The sequence below is a fragment of the Bos indicus genome, chromosome 8 (assembly GCF_029378745.1).
Source record: "Bos indicus isolate NIAB-ARS_2022 breed Sahiwal x Tharparkar chromosome 8, NIAB-ARS_B.indTharparkar_mat_pri_1.0, whole genome shotgun sequence".
In the NCBI taxonomy this organism is placed as follows: domain Eukaryota; kingdom Metazoa; phylum Chordata; class Mammalia; order Artiodactyla; family Bovidae; genus Bos; species Bos indicus.
This window is the reverse complement of record NC_091767.1, coordinates 46,724,628-46,741,607: the sequence shown is the minus strand read 5'-3', so window position 1 is coordinate 46,741,607 and position 16,980 is coordinate 46,724,628. Positions and strand designations below refer to the sequence as shown.

Genomic DNA, 16,980 nt, shown 5'->3' with positions numbered 1-16,980 from the left:
AGAATCCCTAGTAAACCCCCTTGTCTCTTGGATGTGTGTGTGTTCCATTCTTCCCTGGTAGGGGAACCTGCCCCCAGACTACAGAATCAGCCTGATCGATATTGGCCTGGTGATCGAGTACCTGATGGGAGGGGCTTATCGCTGCAACTACACGCGCAAGCGCTTCCGGACGCTCTACCACAATCTCTTTGGCCCAAAGAGGGTGAGGCTGGCTCCAATTCCATTTCCTGGCTTCTGGGGAGGTCTAGGATGCAGTAGATTTGGAGTGTGGCTGCTTCCTTGTCTGCAAGGGGGAAATCAGATAAGAAGGCAGCTGTCCTGCCTCTTCTTCCCTCTGCCATCAAATCTGTTTAAAAAAGAAAAAAAAATGTACTGAGTGTTACACTCTTTCTTCTTCTCACTAGATCCAATTCAAATCAGAAACTGGCATTGAAAGTGAACTTTTTTAGCTTTTATACATGCTGTGAATTGAGATGACATGCTCAACTTCTAAATAAGTCTTTTGGTACATTAAAAAAAAGTAGTTTTTTCATTTAAAAAAGTAAACCTTAATGATTGGAGAATAGTAATTATATTCAAATAATCAGACGGTAAAGAATCCATCTGCAATGTGGGAGACCTGGACTCGATCCCTGGGTTGAGAAGATTCCCTAGAGCGGGACACGGCAATCCACTCCACTATTCTTGCCTGGAGAATCCCCGTGGACAGAGGAGCCTGGCAGGCTACAGTCCACGGGGTCACAAAGAGTCGGATACCACTGAGTGACTAAGCACAGCACACAGCACAATCTTATCTACTTTATCAGTGTTCAAGATTTTTGGTCTTGGGATCTATCCATACCTTTAAAATTATTGAGGACTCCCCCCCCCCAGTGGTTTTTATCCATGTGAGTTCTATTTAGCTCTATAATTTGCTGAGATGCCTTCTCTTCCACCTTGGTCTGCACGTGTTTTGCACATTCCTAGTGTGACCAGCGGTGCTGCTATGTGTGCTTACACTTACCATGCCACTGAGTGCCCTTTGACCTCAACAAATGTCCCTCTGGCCCCATTCACCCTTGCTCTACTGGTCAGCAGCAAAGAGAGATAGCCAGCATGAATCATCTCAACATATAATATTTCTGAATAATACCCCAAGTCTCCATATTGCAGCAGTCTTTCAGAGGTTTGAGGAACACCTCATCGTTTGATTGAAAGTCTCATTGTTCACTCAAGTGCTTGATGTCTAGAAGATGTCGACCAAGCAGGATGGTTTTAGAAAGATGGAAAAAATCTTGGTCTATAAAAGAGATTATAAACCTGCAGGGTCTACCCTTTAGGCAATCTCATTATACCTCTCTAGTTTCCTAATTTTCTGTAATTCACCAAAGTCACTAAATTTGTAATTCTCTTAGAATTTCCATTAAGAGCTTCCCCTGTGGTGTTTTATTTAGTGAAATGAATAAATGCTATACAGTACAATAGATTTGTTCCATTACCTGTTTAAGATACATTAGGATTCTTTTCTTACCTCTATAAAGAAAGATCTAACTTTGTGCATAAAATTTTTTTAACAGCCCAAAGCCTTGAAACTGTTGGGAATGGAGGTAAGTGTTTGTTCAAATTATTAGTATCAATTTTTTATTCTCTTTATTACATGTTTTAAATATATATATGTTCATTCCAGTGGTAGGACTTAGTACATGATTCTAAAATAAGGAAGTGACATTTTTCCCGGTGACAAGGGGGTAGTCACAGTAGCTTTGAAAATTCTATCATGAGGTTATATTAGCATTGCAAACAAAAATAAATCATATTTGAAATACTAACTTGAAAACCAAGAAAGCATATAGGTTCCAGTAAGTGAAATCTACTCATGGGTGCTTACAAATGGCAACAGACCCAAAGGCCAGAAATTCTTCACAAATGCATCTAATGAAGTATGCAGAAACTCGAGACACAGTATCTGTCTCCCATCTTCTGTTCATGTGGTTATTACCCTATATCCAGTTGCAAGTATAGGATGTCCTTGTCCTTTCAGCAGAAAGGGTAATGCTGTCCATCACGAGGTACAAATGACCCTACCTGTAGAGGAAACGAATAGATGAAAGTTTTGTTTTGTTTTTTAAAAAGTCCATTGAGAAAGACTTGTTTAAAATTAAAGTCTAACACTGACATGTTCTCATAGGACTGTGCTTCTGCATTTATTATAGCTTGTTTTAAAGTTAGGCATGCATGAACTTGTGAGTTCTTTTAGAATAGAAGCTAGGATAGTTCATTTCTTTCTGTATCTATCCCAGGGCTGGGCTAGTAGCAGATACACAGGAACTATTTACTGAATTGATTGGATTCATTTCTAACTTCATCTCTATGCTTTTTCCCTAAAATTACAGGATGATGTTCCCTTGAGGCGAGGAAGAAAGACAACCAAGAAGCGTGAAGAAGAGGTGGACATTGACTTGGATGACCCTGAGATCAACCACTTCCCTTTCCCTTTTCATGAACTGATGGTGTGGGCCGTCCTGATGAAGCGGCAGAAGATGGCCCTGTTCTTCTGGCAGCATGGCGAGGAGGCCATGGCCAAGGCCCTGGTGGCCTGTAAGCTCTGCAAAGCCATGGCCCACGAGGCTTCTGAGAACGACATGGTAGATGACATCTCTCAGGAGCTGAACCACAACTCCAGGTTGGACAGTCCCACAAATGGGGTGGTCAGGGGAAGAGAAGGGAAGATGGGCCCCAAACACTGGTTGTCTGAGCTACCCAGTACTTTAAGAGGAGGCAGTATCAACCCAATGGTGCACACAGAAGATGGACACAGACAGTTAACATCTGTGGTACACAGTGCTAGATACAGAGGAACACACAGATGCATAGATTTCATTTCATCCTCTTAACTGCCCCAAGAGGTAAGTCCCCTTAAAATACATACTTTACACCTACAGAAAATGAGACTGAGAATTTATGTAACTCGCCCAAGATCACACACTTGTGGTTAACAAGGCTTAACTATGAACTGAGGTCTGTTGCATTTAAGAAGATACACTGTACTCTGATTTGTGGATCTGCCTCACCCATCCGTATGCCTTGAATCTGGGGCCCTGAGTGCAGGGATCATGACTAATTTGACTTACACCCCCATTTCTAAACTCCATATCTGGCACACAGTAGATGCTTAATGGTGTTGGCTGGGTGAATGAATGAATAGACTAGACCCCATGAGGAACAACTAAACCACACACGGCTTGGCCATCGGGTTGCCACTTTCATCATCTAAGTCTCCAAGATCGCCAAAAGACAGCTCCTTATGCTCTCTCTTTCAGGGACTTTGGCCAGCTGGCCGTGGAGCTCCTGGACCAGTCCTACAAGCAGGATGAGCAGCTGGCCATGAAACTGCTGACGTATGAACTGAAGAACTGGAGCAATGCCACGTGCCTGCAGCTTGCGGTAGCTGCCAAGCACCGTGACTTCATCGCGCACACGTGCAGCCAGATGTTGCTCACAGACATGTGGATGGGTCGGCTCCGGATGCGCAAGAACTCAGGCCTCAAGGTCAGTGCTCCCAGAAGGCTCTGTCGGCTATGAGGCCCAGGGGTTGGTGGGAGTTTTCCAAGCCAAATCTGCAGTGGTAGTAGGTGTCCTCTTAACTCAGGAGGGGACTTCTAAGCCCCACCTATGCATCAGAATCTTCTGTATAATTGGGCTTTTGTAAAGTATGGAAATGAGGGCCAACCCCAAATTCTGCTAAATCAGAACATCTAGGTAGGACTTCCTGCCAGTCCAGTGGTTAGGACTCCATGCTTCCACTGCAGGGGGCACCGGTTTGATCCCTTGTTGGAAAACTAAGATCCCACCTGCCGTGTGGCCAGACCAAGAGGAAAAAACGAAAAAAAAGAGCCTCTAGAGATAGTATGCATAGACAGTAATATTTCTCAGAATACCCACAGGTGACAATCACACACCGGTACGATAGAAGGTACCATTTACTCTGTCACAAGCCATGCTACACCAGGAGACACTTACCTGGACAACCTTTTACCTCCATGCAAGCCTGAACACCTTGGCCCTCCCTTGGCACCATGTCATAAAGAGACACTGGCTCCTATCAGCTAAACTTAAGACATTTTTTTAATGAAATAAAAATGAGATAGATTTATATGTAAAGATGCTGCCAGATAATCCTGATCTATTCTTCAGTGAAGAAAAACAAGTTGCAGACCAATATGTAGCCTGAGACCATATTTTGTTGTTTTTTAAAGTGCATGTACAGGTATAGTTCTATCCATATAACTTCATATTTTAAAAAAACAAAAAGGATACACAGTAAACTTTTTGTAGTGCTTATCCCTGGGGTTGAAAATACAAAAAATAGGATAATCAATGGCTTTTGATTTTTTTATGTTTTCTTCTGTGTTTTACAAGGAAAACATTAAACTGAAAGAGTTTTTTAAAGGACAAAATGGGGAAAGGAGGAGATTGAAAGAATGTTTAAAATGCTTTATTTGTTTAGTTTGTAGCTGTTGCAACTGAAACCAGCCAGGCTTATATTTACCTAGAACAACCTGATCTAGGTGACTCTGAGGTCAGCCCAAAACAAAAGGGCCACCAAACCAGAGCAATCTGCTGACACCACCCTGATAGAACCAGCACCTCTCCCCCACCCACCCTGTCTGTGGGATCTTGGCCCAGAGTCACAGAAGGGTTCCATGAAGTGGGTCATGGGCATTCCAGCACCACACTACAAACAATGCCAAAACTGGCTCTCAGCTCTGAGGACAGGGTGTCATGTGCCCTGAAGGCTGCCAGGCCTGCCATCTGAGCCTTCCCAGGCCTGCCAGGCACCCTGAGGCAGGGTCACCACTCTCCCCTTTCCCTTAGCTGCTCTCAAGTCCCTGGGCACTGAAGCACAGGCTGTCCTTGCCTCCTTATTTGAGGATCATTTTTACTTGCCCTTTATGGCCTCTCTTAGCCCGTCATGTTGGTACACTTTCTTCAAGGAAGGTTGTACTCAGAAGCTTGTACATAAACCATTTTGGGATTGAGGGAAGAGATGGGAGAAGATTTAGGAAGCACAAATCAGGTGTCAGAAACTTGGTCCCGGGAAACAATGAGGTTCTGGATCTCTCATGTGCTTGGTAGTGAAACACAGTGCTGGGCCTCCTGGGGCGTGGTGCAGGGGGCTTCTCATAGTGATACAGAGCCCGTGTGTGTGTGTGTGTGTGTGTGTGTGTGTTACTGCTGGATAATACGAAATGCTGCGGGATGCTAAAATGAATAACATGCTTTCTTAAACAGATTTTCTTGAGGTCAACTTAGGACAGTATTTTTTACAGAGATAACCAGATGATACATAATCATTTCCACTTGGCATATTAGTAAATAAACGCCAGTGGACATAACATATGAATTGATTTCACAGAGCTAAGTGCTATCACGCTACTAACTGGGAATCTGAATTTTTTCCTATATTTGCCTTGGGTAGGGTCTTTTTCCTCAGTTTCCTCTGTGCAAAGTAGGTGTTAATTGGGTAAGATGTATTTGAATAAGATGCTTTGTTTTGCCAAAATCAGACTGAGCTACTGTGAGTTAACAGCTCCCAGTCACGTGGGCAGAAGGAATTCTCTTAGCATGAATGGGCTTAGTTATTCAGATATGCAGGTCCTCACTCTGGGCACACCCAACACTCCTACACCCACACATGCCCACAAACACAGACCCCACACCCCAGGTGTTCTGATTCTAAGCAACCACCCTTATCTTAATCCTTTAAATGTGATTATTATTATTATCATTATTATTGCTTTAGGTAATTCTGGGAATTCTACTTCCTCCTTCAATTCTCAGCTTGGAGTTCAAGAACAAAGATGACATGCCCTATATGACTCAGGCCCAGGAAATCCACCTCCAAGAGAAGGAGCAAGAAGAACCAGAGAAGCCCACAAAGGAAAAAGATGAAGAGGACATGGAACTGACAGTAAGAAAAATCTATGCTGTTATTATTGGAGGGGAGAACCACTAACCCACCTCTCCCGTGGATATGACTTAAGATTTAGTAACTCTCGGGGTCACCTTCCCACCAGTTACTTCCATTTAAGTATTGAGAGCAGGGTATTATAAAAGTGTCTTCTCGAGGACTTCCTTGCTAGTTCAGTGACAGGTTCAATCCCTGATTAGGGAACTAAGATCCCACATGCTGTTTGCTATGCATCCTCTCCGCCCCCAGAAAAAGTGTCCTCTCTATGCTCAAGTAACTAAAGGGACTAATTCTAATCCTTTGGCCAGGATAAGTGGCACTCAACAACCCAGTGAAATTCAAAAGCAACACACTCTGAATTTTCCAACCAGGCGATACTTTATAAACAACCAGGTGATGTGGCAGTCTTAGCACATGAAGAGGAAAGGGAATCTGATTTGGGAGCAGTCGGCTCCACTGAGCTGAAACTGTTGTACTGATCAGAAGCTAAGCCTTTATCTGTCTTCGAGGTCAGGCTCACAAATGGAGGACTAATTGAATTTTGAGGTTTGTATGGAAGGCTTTTATTAGCTCTTCCTGGTATAATTATAGAGCATGGATCCTTTGTTCTGTAGGGGGATTGGGGGCAGCTGGGCATGGGACAGCTTCCCACAACTCTAACTGGAGAGCAGTGTGACTGCCACTGGATTGTATTCAAAGTCTAAAAATATCACAGGCTGTTAAAGGGACAAACAAGGCTTCAGAGCTTTGGTGACATAAGGCAACAACTCCTTAGAACTTCCTGGATATCCCCCAGCCTCCACCATCACTCTGACCAGTGACCGTGATGAGCCAGAAGAAGTTGTTTGGGGAGAAAATAAAAACTGGTTTTGCTCAGGTGACAAAAGGCCTTTGCATTACTATCCTTATGGGAACACCCTGTGAATTGTTCTTCCTCCAGATAAATGCCCTTTCCTTCCAGCAGGTTCTTCTTAAAGATCTATTCACAGGCACATTCCCAGCCCCAAGTACAACAGTGTATAAGCATCAGGCCACAGCTTTTCACTCACTGAGTTGAAGTCCAGTGTTTGCTTTCAGTTTCAGGATCCTTCTATAAATCAGTGGAAGCATCTGCTTCCCTCTATGTTAGGATCAAATGACTGTCTTCCTAAAGATCTGACCTTAATTTTGGCCTCTGAACCCCTTCAAGTATAGGAAATCATATTTTGATCATTAGCAGAAACATTGGTGGTAGTAATATCGAATCTTTATTAAATACTTCAGCAGAATCCTGCCCCATCACCTATTCACAGTAGGACCTCAGGCACAGTTTCTTAACCTCTAATATGAGAATAACAACATTATTATTAATAGCTCACAGGTACATGTAAACAATGTGAAAAGCTTACATGTAACTAATGTATACTTGTGCCTATCATGAGATAAATGTTTGTTAATGTTGTTATAATGGTGTTAAATGCTTTACTTAACTCATGGAATCCTCAGAGCAAGTTCGCAAAGTAGGTACTACTGTGATACCATTTTACAGATGAGGAAGCTGAGATTCAAGATAGGTTAAGTGGCCCAAGGTTATCCACCTAATTAGTTCCAAATTAGTTTGACATGGCCTTGACTTTGGCGTACATCCTAGGAGGGCTCAAAGTAGGAAACTAGGAAGGTAGTCAGGAGCTAAGGCAGTATTCTTTCTGGTTGGGTCTCAAGGAGGAAAACAGAGACAGCTCCCTCTCCTGCTCCGTTCAGAGTTTTGAGGATCTGATGTTTCAAGAAGCCACAATGAAAGGTGCATCTCTGGACTGAAAGCAAATTTTGCTTCCCAGAGAATAGCCCCTGCTGTTGCCTACTGAGAACCCAAGTAGAAGATACCACAGTAGCATTAATGCCTGAGCTGATTCTCCACAGGCTAAAACAGCAGGGAGAATGAAAGGAAGGAAGGAAGGGACTAATGGGCTGGCAAAATCAGAGTTGGACAGCACCTTTTTTTAATGTGGTGCTTCTTTAGACCCTAATGACAAGTTCTGTTACTGTTGGGCCACTGGTCTCAGCTCACTCTGAACAGAATTGGAAAATGCAACTTGTTGACAACTCCACTGCCTTCATAGGACTGATATTTGAGCTTCTGTGTTAAACCGATGTATCCTCTCTTGGAATAGAACATTTTCCCTTGGCCCTTCCAAAGCTGTACATGAAATATCAGCCTCAGTTTGCTTCAGTTTAATAGCCTTCAATAGCTTAGTTCACCTCAAAGGATCTTTCCCAGACTTGACATCCGTGTCCAGCCAGCAAAGATTCTGAAATCCGTGTTGTGCAGTCTTGTGTGTATTCGACCCTGTTGCAATCTGCTTTAAGAAATGTAGCCAAAGGAAATGTTTGACTGCTGGAAAAAGAAATAACAAAATCAGCAAGTTAAGCTGCTTAGGCTGGAATTAATGAAATGCCAAAAGTGCTTTACTTAAACCTTGAAGGACAAGCCTCTCAGAAATGCACTCACTTTGAAATATTTTTTAATATTTACGGCAGAATAGATTGTCCTTTATTTTTGTTTTACCTGCCTTGCCAGGTAAGTGTCTTGAATTTTGCCTGATAAAGTCTCAATATATCCAGAGACCAAGGGCATTGTTGTAACTGTTGAAAAAGCCACTGTCCCTAGAGTTTACCCCAAGATGCTATTCCCTGAGATGCCTAAAACGCTCCAGGCTGCCTTTACTCTCATCTAAGTGTCTACCAAAATGTATTTTGACCCTGTATTTTTGAGCATATAAATAAACAGAAGTAGGATAATTGTGTCACATAGGTTATAAATTATAGAAGGCAAATATCATGTACCTTTAGAGTTTCTTGAGGTTAATGATCGATATTTGTAGAACCCTATTGCTGTCTAGTGTTTATCATGAAGATTGATTCAGCTCACTGATCAAAATAAATACTTAGATAGGCCATAGTATGGAGTCTAACTTATTCATTAGTTCAAGGTAGTTTTCCAGCCAGAGGGTCAATAAAGGAATGGAAATTACCCTCTCCTGTAATTCTCTGGTTACAGGTAAATCATGTATGATTGTTACATATTTAAGTAAAGTGAATACTTGAGGTAATGACAGAAATAGTTGAAACTAATATTTCATATTGTGGGTAAGGTGGTTTAAAGCCAGAACCAACTGTTGGTTGTCTCCGTTACCAACTTCAGGGTAAATTATTTTGGTGATTAGATCTTCAATTTTAAACCCTTATTCCTAGTACTTTTTCTTCTCCCAAGCCCTTGTCAGTCTCTGAGTAGTTGTAAGATTCTACCCTGTTCTCACACTTAATAAAAATTTCCTTTGCCAAACATTGTAGAACTAACCTTATTTAGAACAACATAGAAAGAATTAAAGCCAAGAAATATGGTATAATAGATCCCTAATATCACACTTTTTTCTGGTGAGAGATCCCAACTAAATCATTTCAGTCAAGAGAATCTGAGAAAGTCTCAGTTCACTTTAAAGACCAGCTAATATTTACTGGGGCTTCCCTGATGGCTCAGTGGTAAAGAATCTGCCTGCCAATGCAAGAGATGTAGATTCGATCCCTGGGTAGAGAAGATCCCCTGGAGAAGGGAATAGCCACCCACTCCAGTATTTTTGCCTGGGAAATCACATAGACAGAGGAACCTGGCAGGCTACAGTCCATGGGGTCGCAAAAACGTCAGACATGTCTTAGCAACTGAACAACAACAATATTTACTGAGCACTTATTAAATGCCAGATGCTGATTGATTTGTAGACCAACCCTCTATCAGGTGCTATTACTACCCTTATTTTACAGTTAAAAAAACTAAATCTCAGGTTAAAATAATTTGCCCAATGTGCCACAGATGCTAAGTGTCCAGATTAGGACCAATCTTCTTTGTCAATGCCTGCCTTTTTTCAAGTTCTGCCTTTTTTGTGATGTTTAATCACTGTTGTTCCTGCTGCTGTCAATAGTGAGAAGGAAATAATTGATTTAAGGAAATCTGCAACAACTTAAAAATGAGGTCCTTTTCAAGTCAGGCCTGACTTCTAGTCCTGCCTGGTTGACTCTCCTACGCAGAGGAATGTAGTGTGCCCGGGAATCACCAAATTAAGGCTTCACAGGGTTTGAAATCAGGAAGCCAAGGCATATGCCTAAAAGTTGAATAGATGCTCCTAACCTAAGCTCAGGCACTTCAGATACCTAAACCTCTTGAATGTCCATAACCTTTGGACAAATAAGGCATTACTAGTCTAAGGTACCCTTGACTTAAGAGTCATTAGCATGAGTAGAGAACCCAGACCTGCCTGTCTCATGATAAAACAAAAAAGGGGTTGGGAGGAATGAGAGGTTCCTGGTCTTTCCAGGTTATACTTTTTCTGTCTCTCAGAACTTTGGGTATCTTCCAACACCTCATCTTCCAGAGGTTCCAGGGAAGAAGAGACGAGAACAATCAAGAAATATCCTTAAGGCCTTCCATCCCAGGCGAAGGATATACAGATTCTATGTATAATGCAAATGCACACCTAGGGAAGGCACGATCTCCAAATCTCTGAGGACCCTGAACAAAGCTCTCAGGTTCTGGGAACACACTTTCCCATCTGTAAAATGAGCATGTTGAACTGCCTGCTCTCCAGAACCCTGCTGTGATGCTATGGGTCCTCTTCCACCGTAGGCGATGTTGGGAAGAAACAACGGGGAGTCCTCCAGGAAGAAGGATGAAGAAGAAGTTCAGAGCAGACACCGGTTCATCCCCCTGGGCAGAAAAATCTATGAATTCTACAATGCACCCATTGTGAAGTTCTGGTTCTACACTGTAAGCATCTTTCCTTTTCTCCTTTTTAATGGATGGCCAACAAAGAGCCAACGTCAGTTTCTCATGCACCTGGGTGGTTTCTTCTGCAAGTCATAATATAAGGACCACACAGGCAGGAATAACAGTCCTAAGACCTTGCTTTTTCTATAGCTTTGCAAGATTTGTGGAGCTTGTGAGGCAGCTTCCACAGTTTCTATATTTCTCCTCCTTCCAGAAAATAAAGGAAATGGTAAAAGAGCTAACAGAAATAGAAATGAGATGAATATGAGTCAAGTCTAGAAGGGAAATAGAGGTCCTTTTACAAAATGCTTCCATGTTCTGGATGGATGAGTGCTGGATCAGAGTTGCCTATTTTAGATGTCAATCCTGGTTTTAGGGGGAACGTTGGTGGGCTGAGCAGAGTGTTAGAAGGAAAACCACTAAAGATGGGGATCAGAAGTGTGTAATTACTCCCAATATAATACGTCATCAAACAACCTTTCTTGCTCTGACGCAAGCAACATGCAAACAAAACAGCAAAAAACATGTAAAGAAACCTACAATCACAGCAAATACTGTCCAGTGAGCATACCCTGCAAATATTTTCTGCCCACAAGATGAAAGATTATCCCTGAAATAGCCTCCTGATAGGGGAGAAATGGCCTGACCGCTAGTTTTCTGCCTCTGTTTTTCATGATATTTTAAGCTTAAGGTAAGTTTTGACCCAGGTCATTTCTGCTGCTCTCCAGCCACTGTGGAGTGGTGCCAGATGAAAAGTAGTGCATCTGCATTTTTGGCCTTTCTCACAACCAGCTACACACCAGTCACTTGAGTCAGCAGCAGGATAATCCGAGTCTGAGGCCGAGATGACGCAAATGACTAGATGAGGTCCTTTTTGTGTGGTCCTGTGTGCTGACACTCAGTGATGACTTTAAGCCAGGCTTTCCCAACCTCATCACTATTGGCATTTGGGGGCAGAATAATTCTTTGTTAAGGAGGGCTGCCCTGTGCATTGTAATATGCGGAGCAGCATCCTGGCCTCTGTCCACTAGGTGCCAGTAGCAGTCTCCAACCCCAAATGTGATAAACATACTGTCTGAGACATTGCTAGATGTCTCCTCTCGGGGTAAATGGCACATGTTGAAAACCACTGCTTTAAAGCACACCCTTAAAAGAGGATGAGAAAGTATCAAAATATAAATAAAGTAAAAAGAAGTAAAAATTTTAATTTGTTAACATTAAAAAAAGAAAAATATTCTCCCCTCCAAAAAAATAACTAAGGGATGCAAAAATCATTTCTATTTATATATTGCATGCAGATATTTGTTATTTTCTGACAACCAGTGGCAAGCATGGACTTTGGAGTCAGACAGCCTAAGTAGAAATCCTGTCCGGGCCTCTTTATTATCGTGTGACCTTAAGCAGTTTACTTTAACACTCTGTTCCCAATTTTCTTACGATGAGGATAATAATAGTACCTGCTTTATAAGTATTGGTAAAGATTAAATGTGTTAAAATATGTAAAGTACTTAGAACAGTGCTTGGAACACATTAAGCATAAGATAAATGTAACTTGTTATTCCTAGGCTAGACCAATTGCACAGCAACAGTGTTTTATTCATCTGTCCACTCAACAATGATAGACTATCATTTATTGAATACCTACTATGAGGCACTCTGCTAGGTGCTTTATATATACTTTTCCTAAACTAACAGTTTTATCAAGATAATGTTTTTTATCGTATTTTATGCCCAGGTCTGCCCTTTCTCTTATATTAGACTGCTTTAATTGTCTCAGCCTAGGTCAGAATTTGGCAAACCACAGCTCATGGGTCAAATCCAGCCCACGGCCCATTATTATGGCCCGTGAGCTAAGAGTGTTTTTTATATTTTTAAAGAGTTAAAATAAAACCAATTGAAGATGAATTTGTCACACATGAAATTCACATGTAATTCATATGTCCATAGATAAAGTTTTACTGGGACACAACCCAACCCATTCATTTACCTATAATCTGGCTGCTTTTATGCCCCAACTGTTGAGTTGGTCACTTGCAATAGAGACCATTTGACCCACAAAAACCTTAAACTATCTTAACTATCTGGTCCTTTATAGAAAATGTTTACAGATTCCTTTTCTAGAGCATAAAAGAAGCCAATAGAAGTAGTAGTTTCAGGAATATCTATCACCTGTATAGAGTACGTGATTCTTTTATCCTTCTGAGTCATCTTTTTTTTTCTTGTGTTCTGTATTAATTTTAACTTTCTTGATTTTTCTAGTTCCCTTCACGTAGCTGAGGCAGTTTGTTAGCCACGAATATTTTTAGATCACAAATGCCCTGGCAATGGTTCTGAGCCTTATTCACATACTGGAATCACCTGCAGTGCTAAGAAAAAAAAAAAAAAACACCTGGGTTCTATTTAATCTATATTTTAAAAGATTCATGGGTTCTTTTTCCTGGAGATTCTAATGTTGTTGGTCTGGGGCACAGCCTAGACATCAGGATATTTCAAAGCTCCCAAGTGGTTGTAATGAGTAGCCAGGGATGAGAACCATTACTCTAGACAAAGGGCTGAGTTTTCAGCCTGGTATTTCTTAAACTTCCATGATGATAAAGGATTGTGTTAGAAATGCAAGTTCCTGACCCTATCATAGCCCTACTAAATGAATCTCCAGGGAGGAGCCTGAGAGGCTCTTTTCAGTTCTCAGGTGAGTCTTATAGTCTGGGAAGCACAGGGCACACTGCTTTCCTTGTACAATATACTGCAGGTTGTGGGGCTACCTCTTTGAGAAGGGGGGGAGGGCATGTGTCCAGCTCCTTTCTTCATGGCTGACTGGATTACCCTCCACATACTCCTTAGACCGATGTTCCAGTTATGTCCAATTGTGTTTCCACAATGATTTCCAGAAATCCATGTGCACTGACAAAGCCCAGGCCTCAAGGAAGTAAACGGAGATGTAGAGTGGCAATTGTGAAATGCAGCTGTAAATCAAAGGGCCCATTTGCTTTTGTTTCTTGTCTGTAAGAGTAGTTCCCACCCCAATTTCCAAAAGTATCCCATTCTACATTCCCAAGGTTCTGAAAGGTAAGGCACACCTCACTTCCACATAAAGTGAGTTCCTGTCTTAGCAAGTTTCCAGAGAGCAGGTTGAGTCCTCTTCTGTTCCAGCTGGTTCCCAGACTGGCTTGTGTGAGAGCCTGTTCCTAGGGCCCAGTTGGAAAGGACACCAGTTCAAGGTACCAGTGGTGCCAGGTCAGAGGGCACCACTGTGCCCCGGGCTTTTCCAGCAGGAGCAGACTCCTTCATCTGCCGACAGCATGCAGCCCTTCCACTCTCTTGTGGCAGTAGGAAAAGGCCCGGGAAGAAATGAGGAATGGCCAAGCCCCACCAGGGACCCCCAGGCAGCTTCAGCAGGCTTTGGTTGCTTACTTTTCATACTTTAGAAGTCATGCATCTTGGTTAATGGAAATTTTATAAAAATACATAAGTAAATAGATTCTTAAGGGATTCCCACTAACCTAAGAATCATAAGGTTATGTTTCTTTTCAAAATTATGGAATTCTACCCACAGCCTGTTAAAGCTTACAGGATATATACAAGTATGTATATATATGAATATATATTCACACATACACCCACAACCATTAAACCATGTTCTGTTAGGGTAATGTGCAGCAAGGCCCCCTGAATGTTAGCGAGTTCTAGGAGAGGTTTTTTCTAAGACAGCAGCCAGTCCTCTATTGTACCATTGAAACATATTCAAAGCCCTATTTTTGGAAGTCCATATTTTGAGAGTTGTCCCCAAATAGTATATTGCAGCTTGATATTGGAAAGGAAAGCATTGTAGAGTAGTTATGATTTAAAAAATAGGCAGGAGCTAAAAGAGAAGGTCCTGGAGGAAGCATAAGCCATGAGGTCAGTTTAAAAAAGAAAAAAGAACAGAGGTATGAATAATGAACAGGGGTAAAAAGGAAGGACTGAGGTAAGCAGAGGTAGAAGAATAGAAGTTTCTTGAAAATAGAGGTGCATAATAATATCAGCCACCATTCAGTGGGCTGCGTCAGGAGAGAGATGCATATTCCAGTCTCTCTGTCCTTGCAAAAGCTCTGCAGGGTCAGTTGCAAATATCTCCATTTCACAGAAGGAGTCCCAGGCAGGCGAAGTGATTTGCACAAAAAGATACAGCTGAGTGGAGGATTTTTAAATCCAAGTGTCACTGACATCTACATTCCTTCCACCAAACACTAGTCCTTCTGCCAAACAAGTACACTGTACCTGTATTTACAGGACAGAGGCAGATTGAAGGAGTTATTTAAGTATTAAAATGAAGAGGTTCTGGAAGAATTGTGTGTGTGTCACTGGGCCTACTTATGACGAGAGAAGATAATGGTTCGGAAAGTTTTGCAATGAAGTAAGTAAAATGACAAAACCTGGGTGGTTAACAAGGCCCACCAGAAGCAGTGGAATTTGATCCAACAAGGAGAAAGAAGCAACTAAAAAGAGAAGGGTTTCAGGTCAGAAGGAGGCTGAGAGTATATTTTAGCATTTAACCATTAAAGTCCTTTCCTTGCGTTTTGTAAAATACAGAACTCACAGGGACTAGAGAGTGGATGCCAATATATAATGGTAAACAAGAACCGTATAAAACAAATTACACCTTAAACACCATCCTATACGTTTCACACCGAGTAGACAAGATTCTTTTCAGGTGAGGTTTTCATAGTGTGCTAATGATCTCAATGTGGGTGGGGTAGGAACTAAAGCGTGGTTATAAAGAGTAGTCCTTGGGCGGGGTGGGTGTACAGGAGTGAATCTCGCAAGAAGAGAAGGAGCTCTGCTGACTCTTCAGCATCTGTTCAGCTGCCCTCTCACTTTCATACATGATCTCCAACATGTATATGCATATGCCGGCCCTTCGAGAGATGAGAAATAGCTGTGTCTGTAAACCCATCAACATAACAAGGTCTCAGAAAATGTCTATAAGTCTTATTCAGGATCTGTGTATTCATTTGTTTTTAAAAAGGAAAGGGAAGGAGGGGGAAGAAAGAAAAAGGAAGATGAAAAAGAAGGGGAGACAAAAAAAGGGGGGAAGGAAAAAACACAGAAAAAGAGAAAGGGGGAAGGAAAAAAGAAAATGGGAAGCAAAAAGGAAAGGGAAGGGGGAAAAGTAAAGAGGAAGGGAAAAAAGAAGGAAAGGCGGAAGAGAAAAAAAGGGGGTAAGGAAAGAAGAAAAGAGGTCCATTAGGAGAGAAAGCATTGTTTTTCTAGCTCTGCAGGGCTGCCAGTACCCCTGTGTCCCCAGCCAGGCTGCATGTTTTTCCACCTTCTAAGCAGCCTCCAGGGCTCCAGAATCACCCTGTACCTCCAGAATTCTCAAGGTCTCAATCCTTTTGCCCACACCATTTCCTATTCTTTGCTAAGCTCTAAAGAGTGCAGGTTTGAATTACTCACTCAGTTCCTATTCACAGCCCCTGAGGCCCCTAAAGTTAGCAAGTACAATACTCAACTTGAAGCCTCACCTAGAAAAGGCTTAGCTCTTTGCCACTGCCCGCCCTAGAATGAATTTTTTCCTCAGCCTCTTACGTAAGAGCCTCGCCAGCCCTCCCTCCTACTCTCCACTCACTAGACATACCTGAGTCCTCCAGTGACAGTCACCAAACCTGAACCCTGAGGAGTATTCTGGGACACACTGCCACTCAGCCAGTTCCACAGGGTTCAACCTCCAGTGTTCATGCCTCGTGAGAATTAAATCTCACTCCAAGTCACAGTCAGCCTCGCAGACTCATTCTTTCCTATACATTGCTTGTCTTCTCTTGCTTTGTTTCAAAGGAGAAACCAGGAAGGACTACCCTAGCTTGGATAGGACAGGAAAGTCGTGCCAGGGATGAGGTAAAACCCTCCCAGGGTACTGCCAAGCAAGCACATTAAGATAGAAGGGGAAAAAAAAAAAGTAAACACAGAAGAGAATTAAAGTGGGGCTCCAGGGAAGTCTCGGCTATTTTTATGTTGTTTTCACCAATATACAAGTATAGCATGTGTCTGCCTTTCCTTCTTCTAGACATTTAATCTCCCTGGCATTCTTTAGGCAAAAATTCACTGTGCTGTCCTGGTTCAAGGACCCAAGCCTCATATCTAAGCAAGAGCAGTCCCTGAGAGAAGAGGTTCCCTTTTTAGCCAAGAAGACCCCAGAAATGGGGTAGCTGCAAAACAAATGGTGCATCATGACACATTGGTACAAGCAGAATGTGGG

General features: G+C 42.2%; 1 protein-coding gene and 1 long non-coding RNA gene across 8 annotated transcripts in view; one reads left to right on the top strand and one right to left on the bottom strand.

The window, feature by feature from the left end:
- TRPM3 (transient receptor potential cation channel subfamily M member 3) overlaps nucleotides 1-16,980 on the top strand; it is a 612,207-nt gene that overhangs the window by 520,062 nt on the left and 75,165 nt on the right. For all 7 annotated transcript variants that reach the window (XM_070794649.1, XM_070794646.1, XM_070794648.1 and 4 more), the window contains 6 exons: nucleotides 62-202; nucleotides 1,557-1,586; nucleotides 2,373-2,662; nucleotides 3,300-3,528; nucleotides 5,783-5,950; nucleotides 10,608-10,748. In XM_070794649.1, coding sequence (XP_070650750.1) covers nucleotides 62-202; nucleotides 1,557-1,586; nucleotides 2,373-2,662; nucleotides 3,300-3,528; nucleotides 5,783-5,950; nucleotides 10,608-10,748 — 999 coding nt within the window. The remainder of the gene's footprint in view (nucleotides 1-61; nucleotides 203-1,556; nucleotides 1,587-2,372; nucleotides 2,663-3,299; nucleotides 3,529-5,782; nucleotides 5,951-10,607; nucleotides 10,749-16,980) is intronic.
- LOC139184548 (uncharacterized) lies at nucleotides 196-16,572 on the bottom strand. The gene is made up of 3 exons (XR_011568056.1): nucleotides 16,363-16,572; nucleotides 1,979-2,064; nucleotides 196-346 (listed from the first exon to the last, which is right to left on the bottom strand). It is a non-coding gene; the product is annotated as an uncharacterized lncRNA (long non-coding RNA).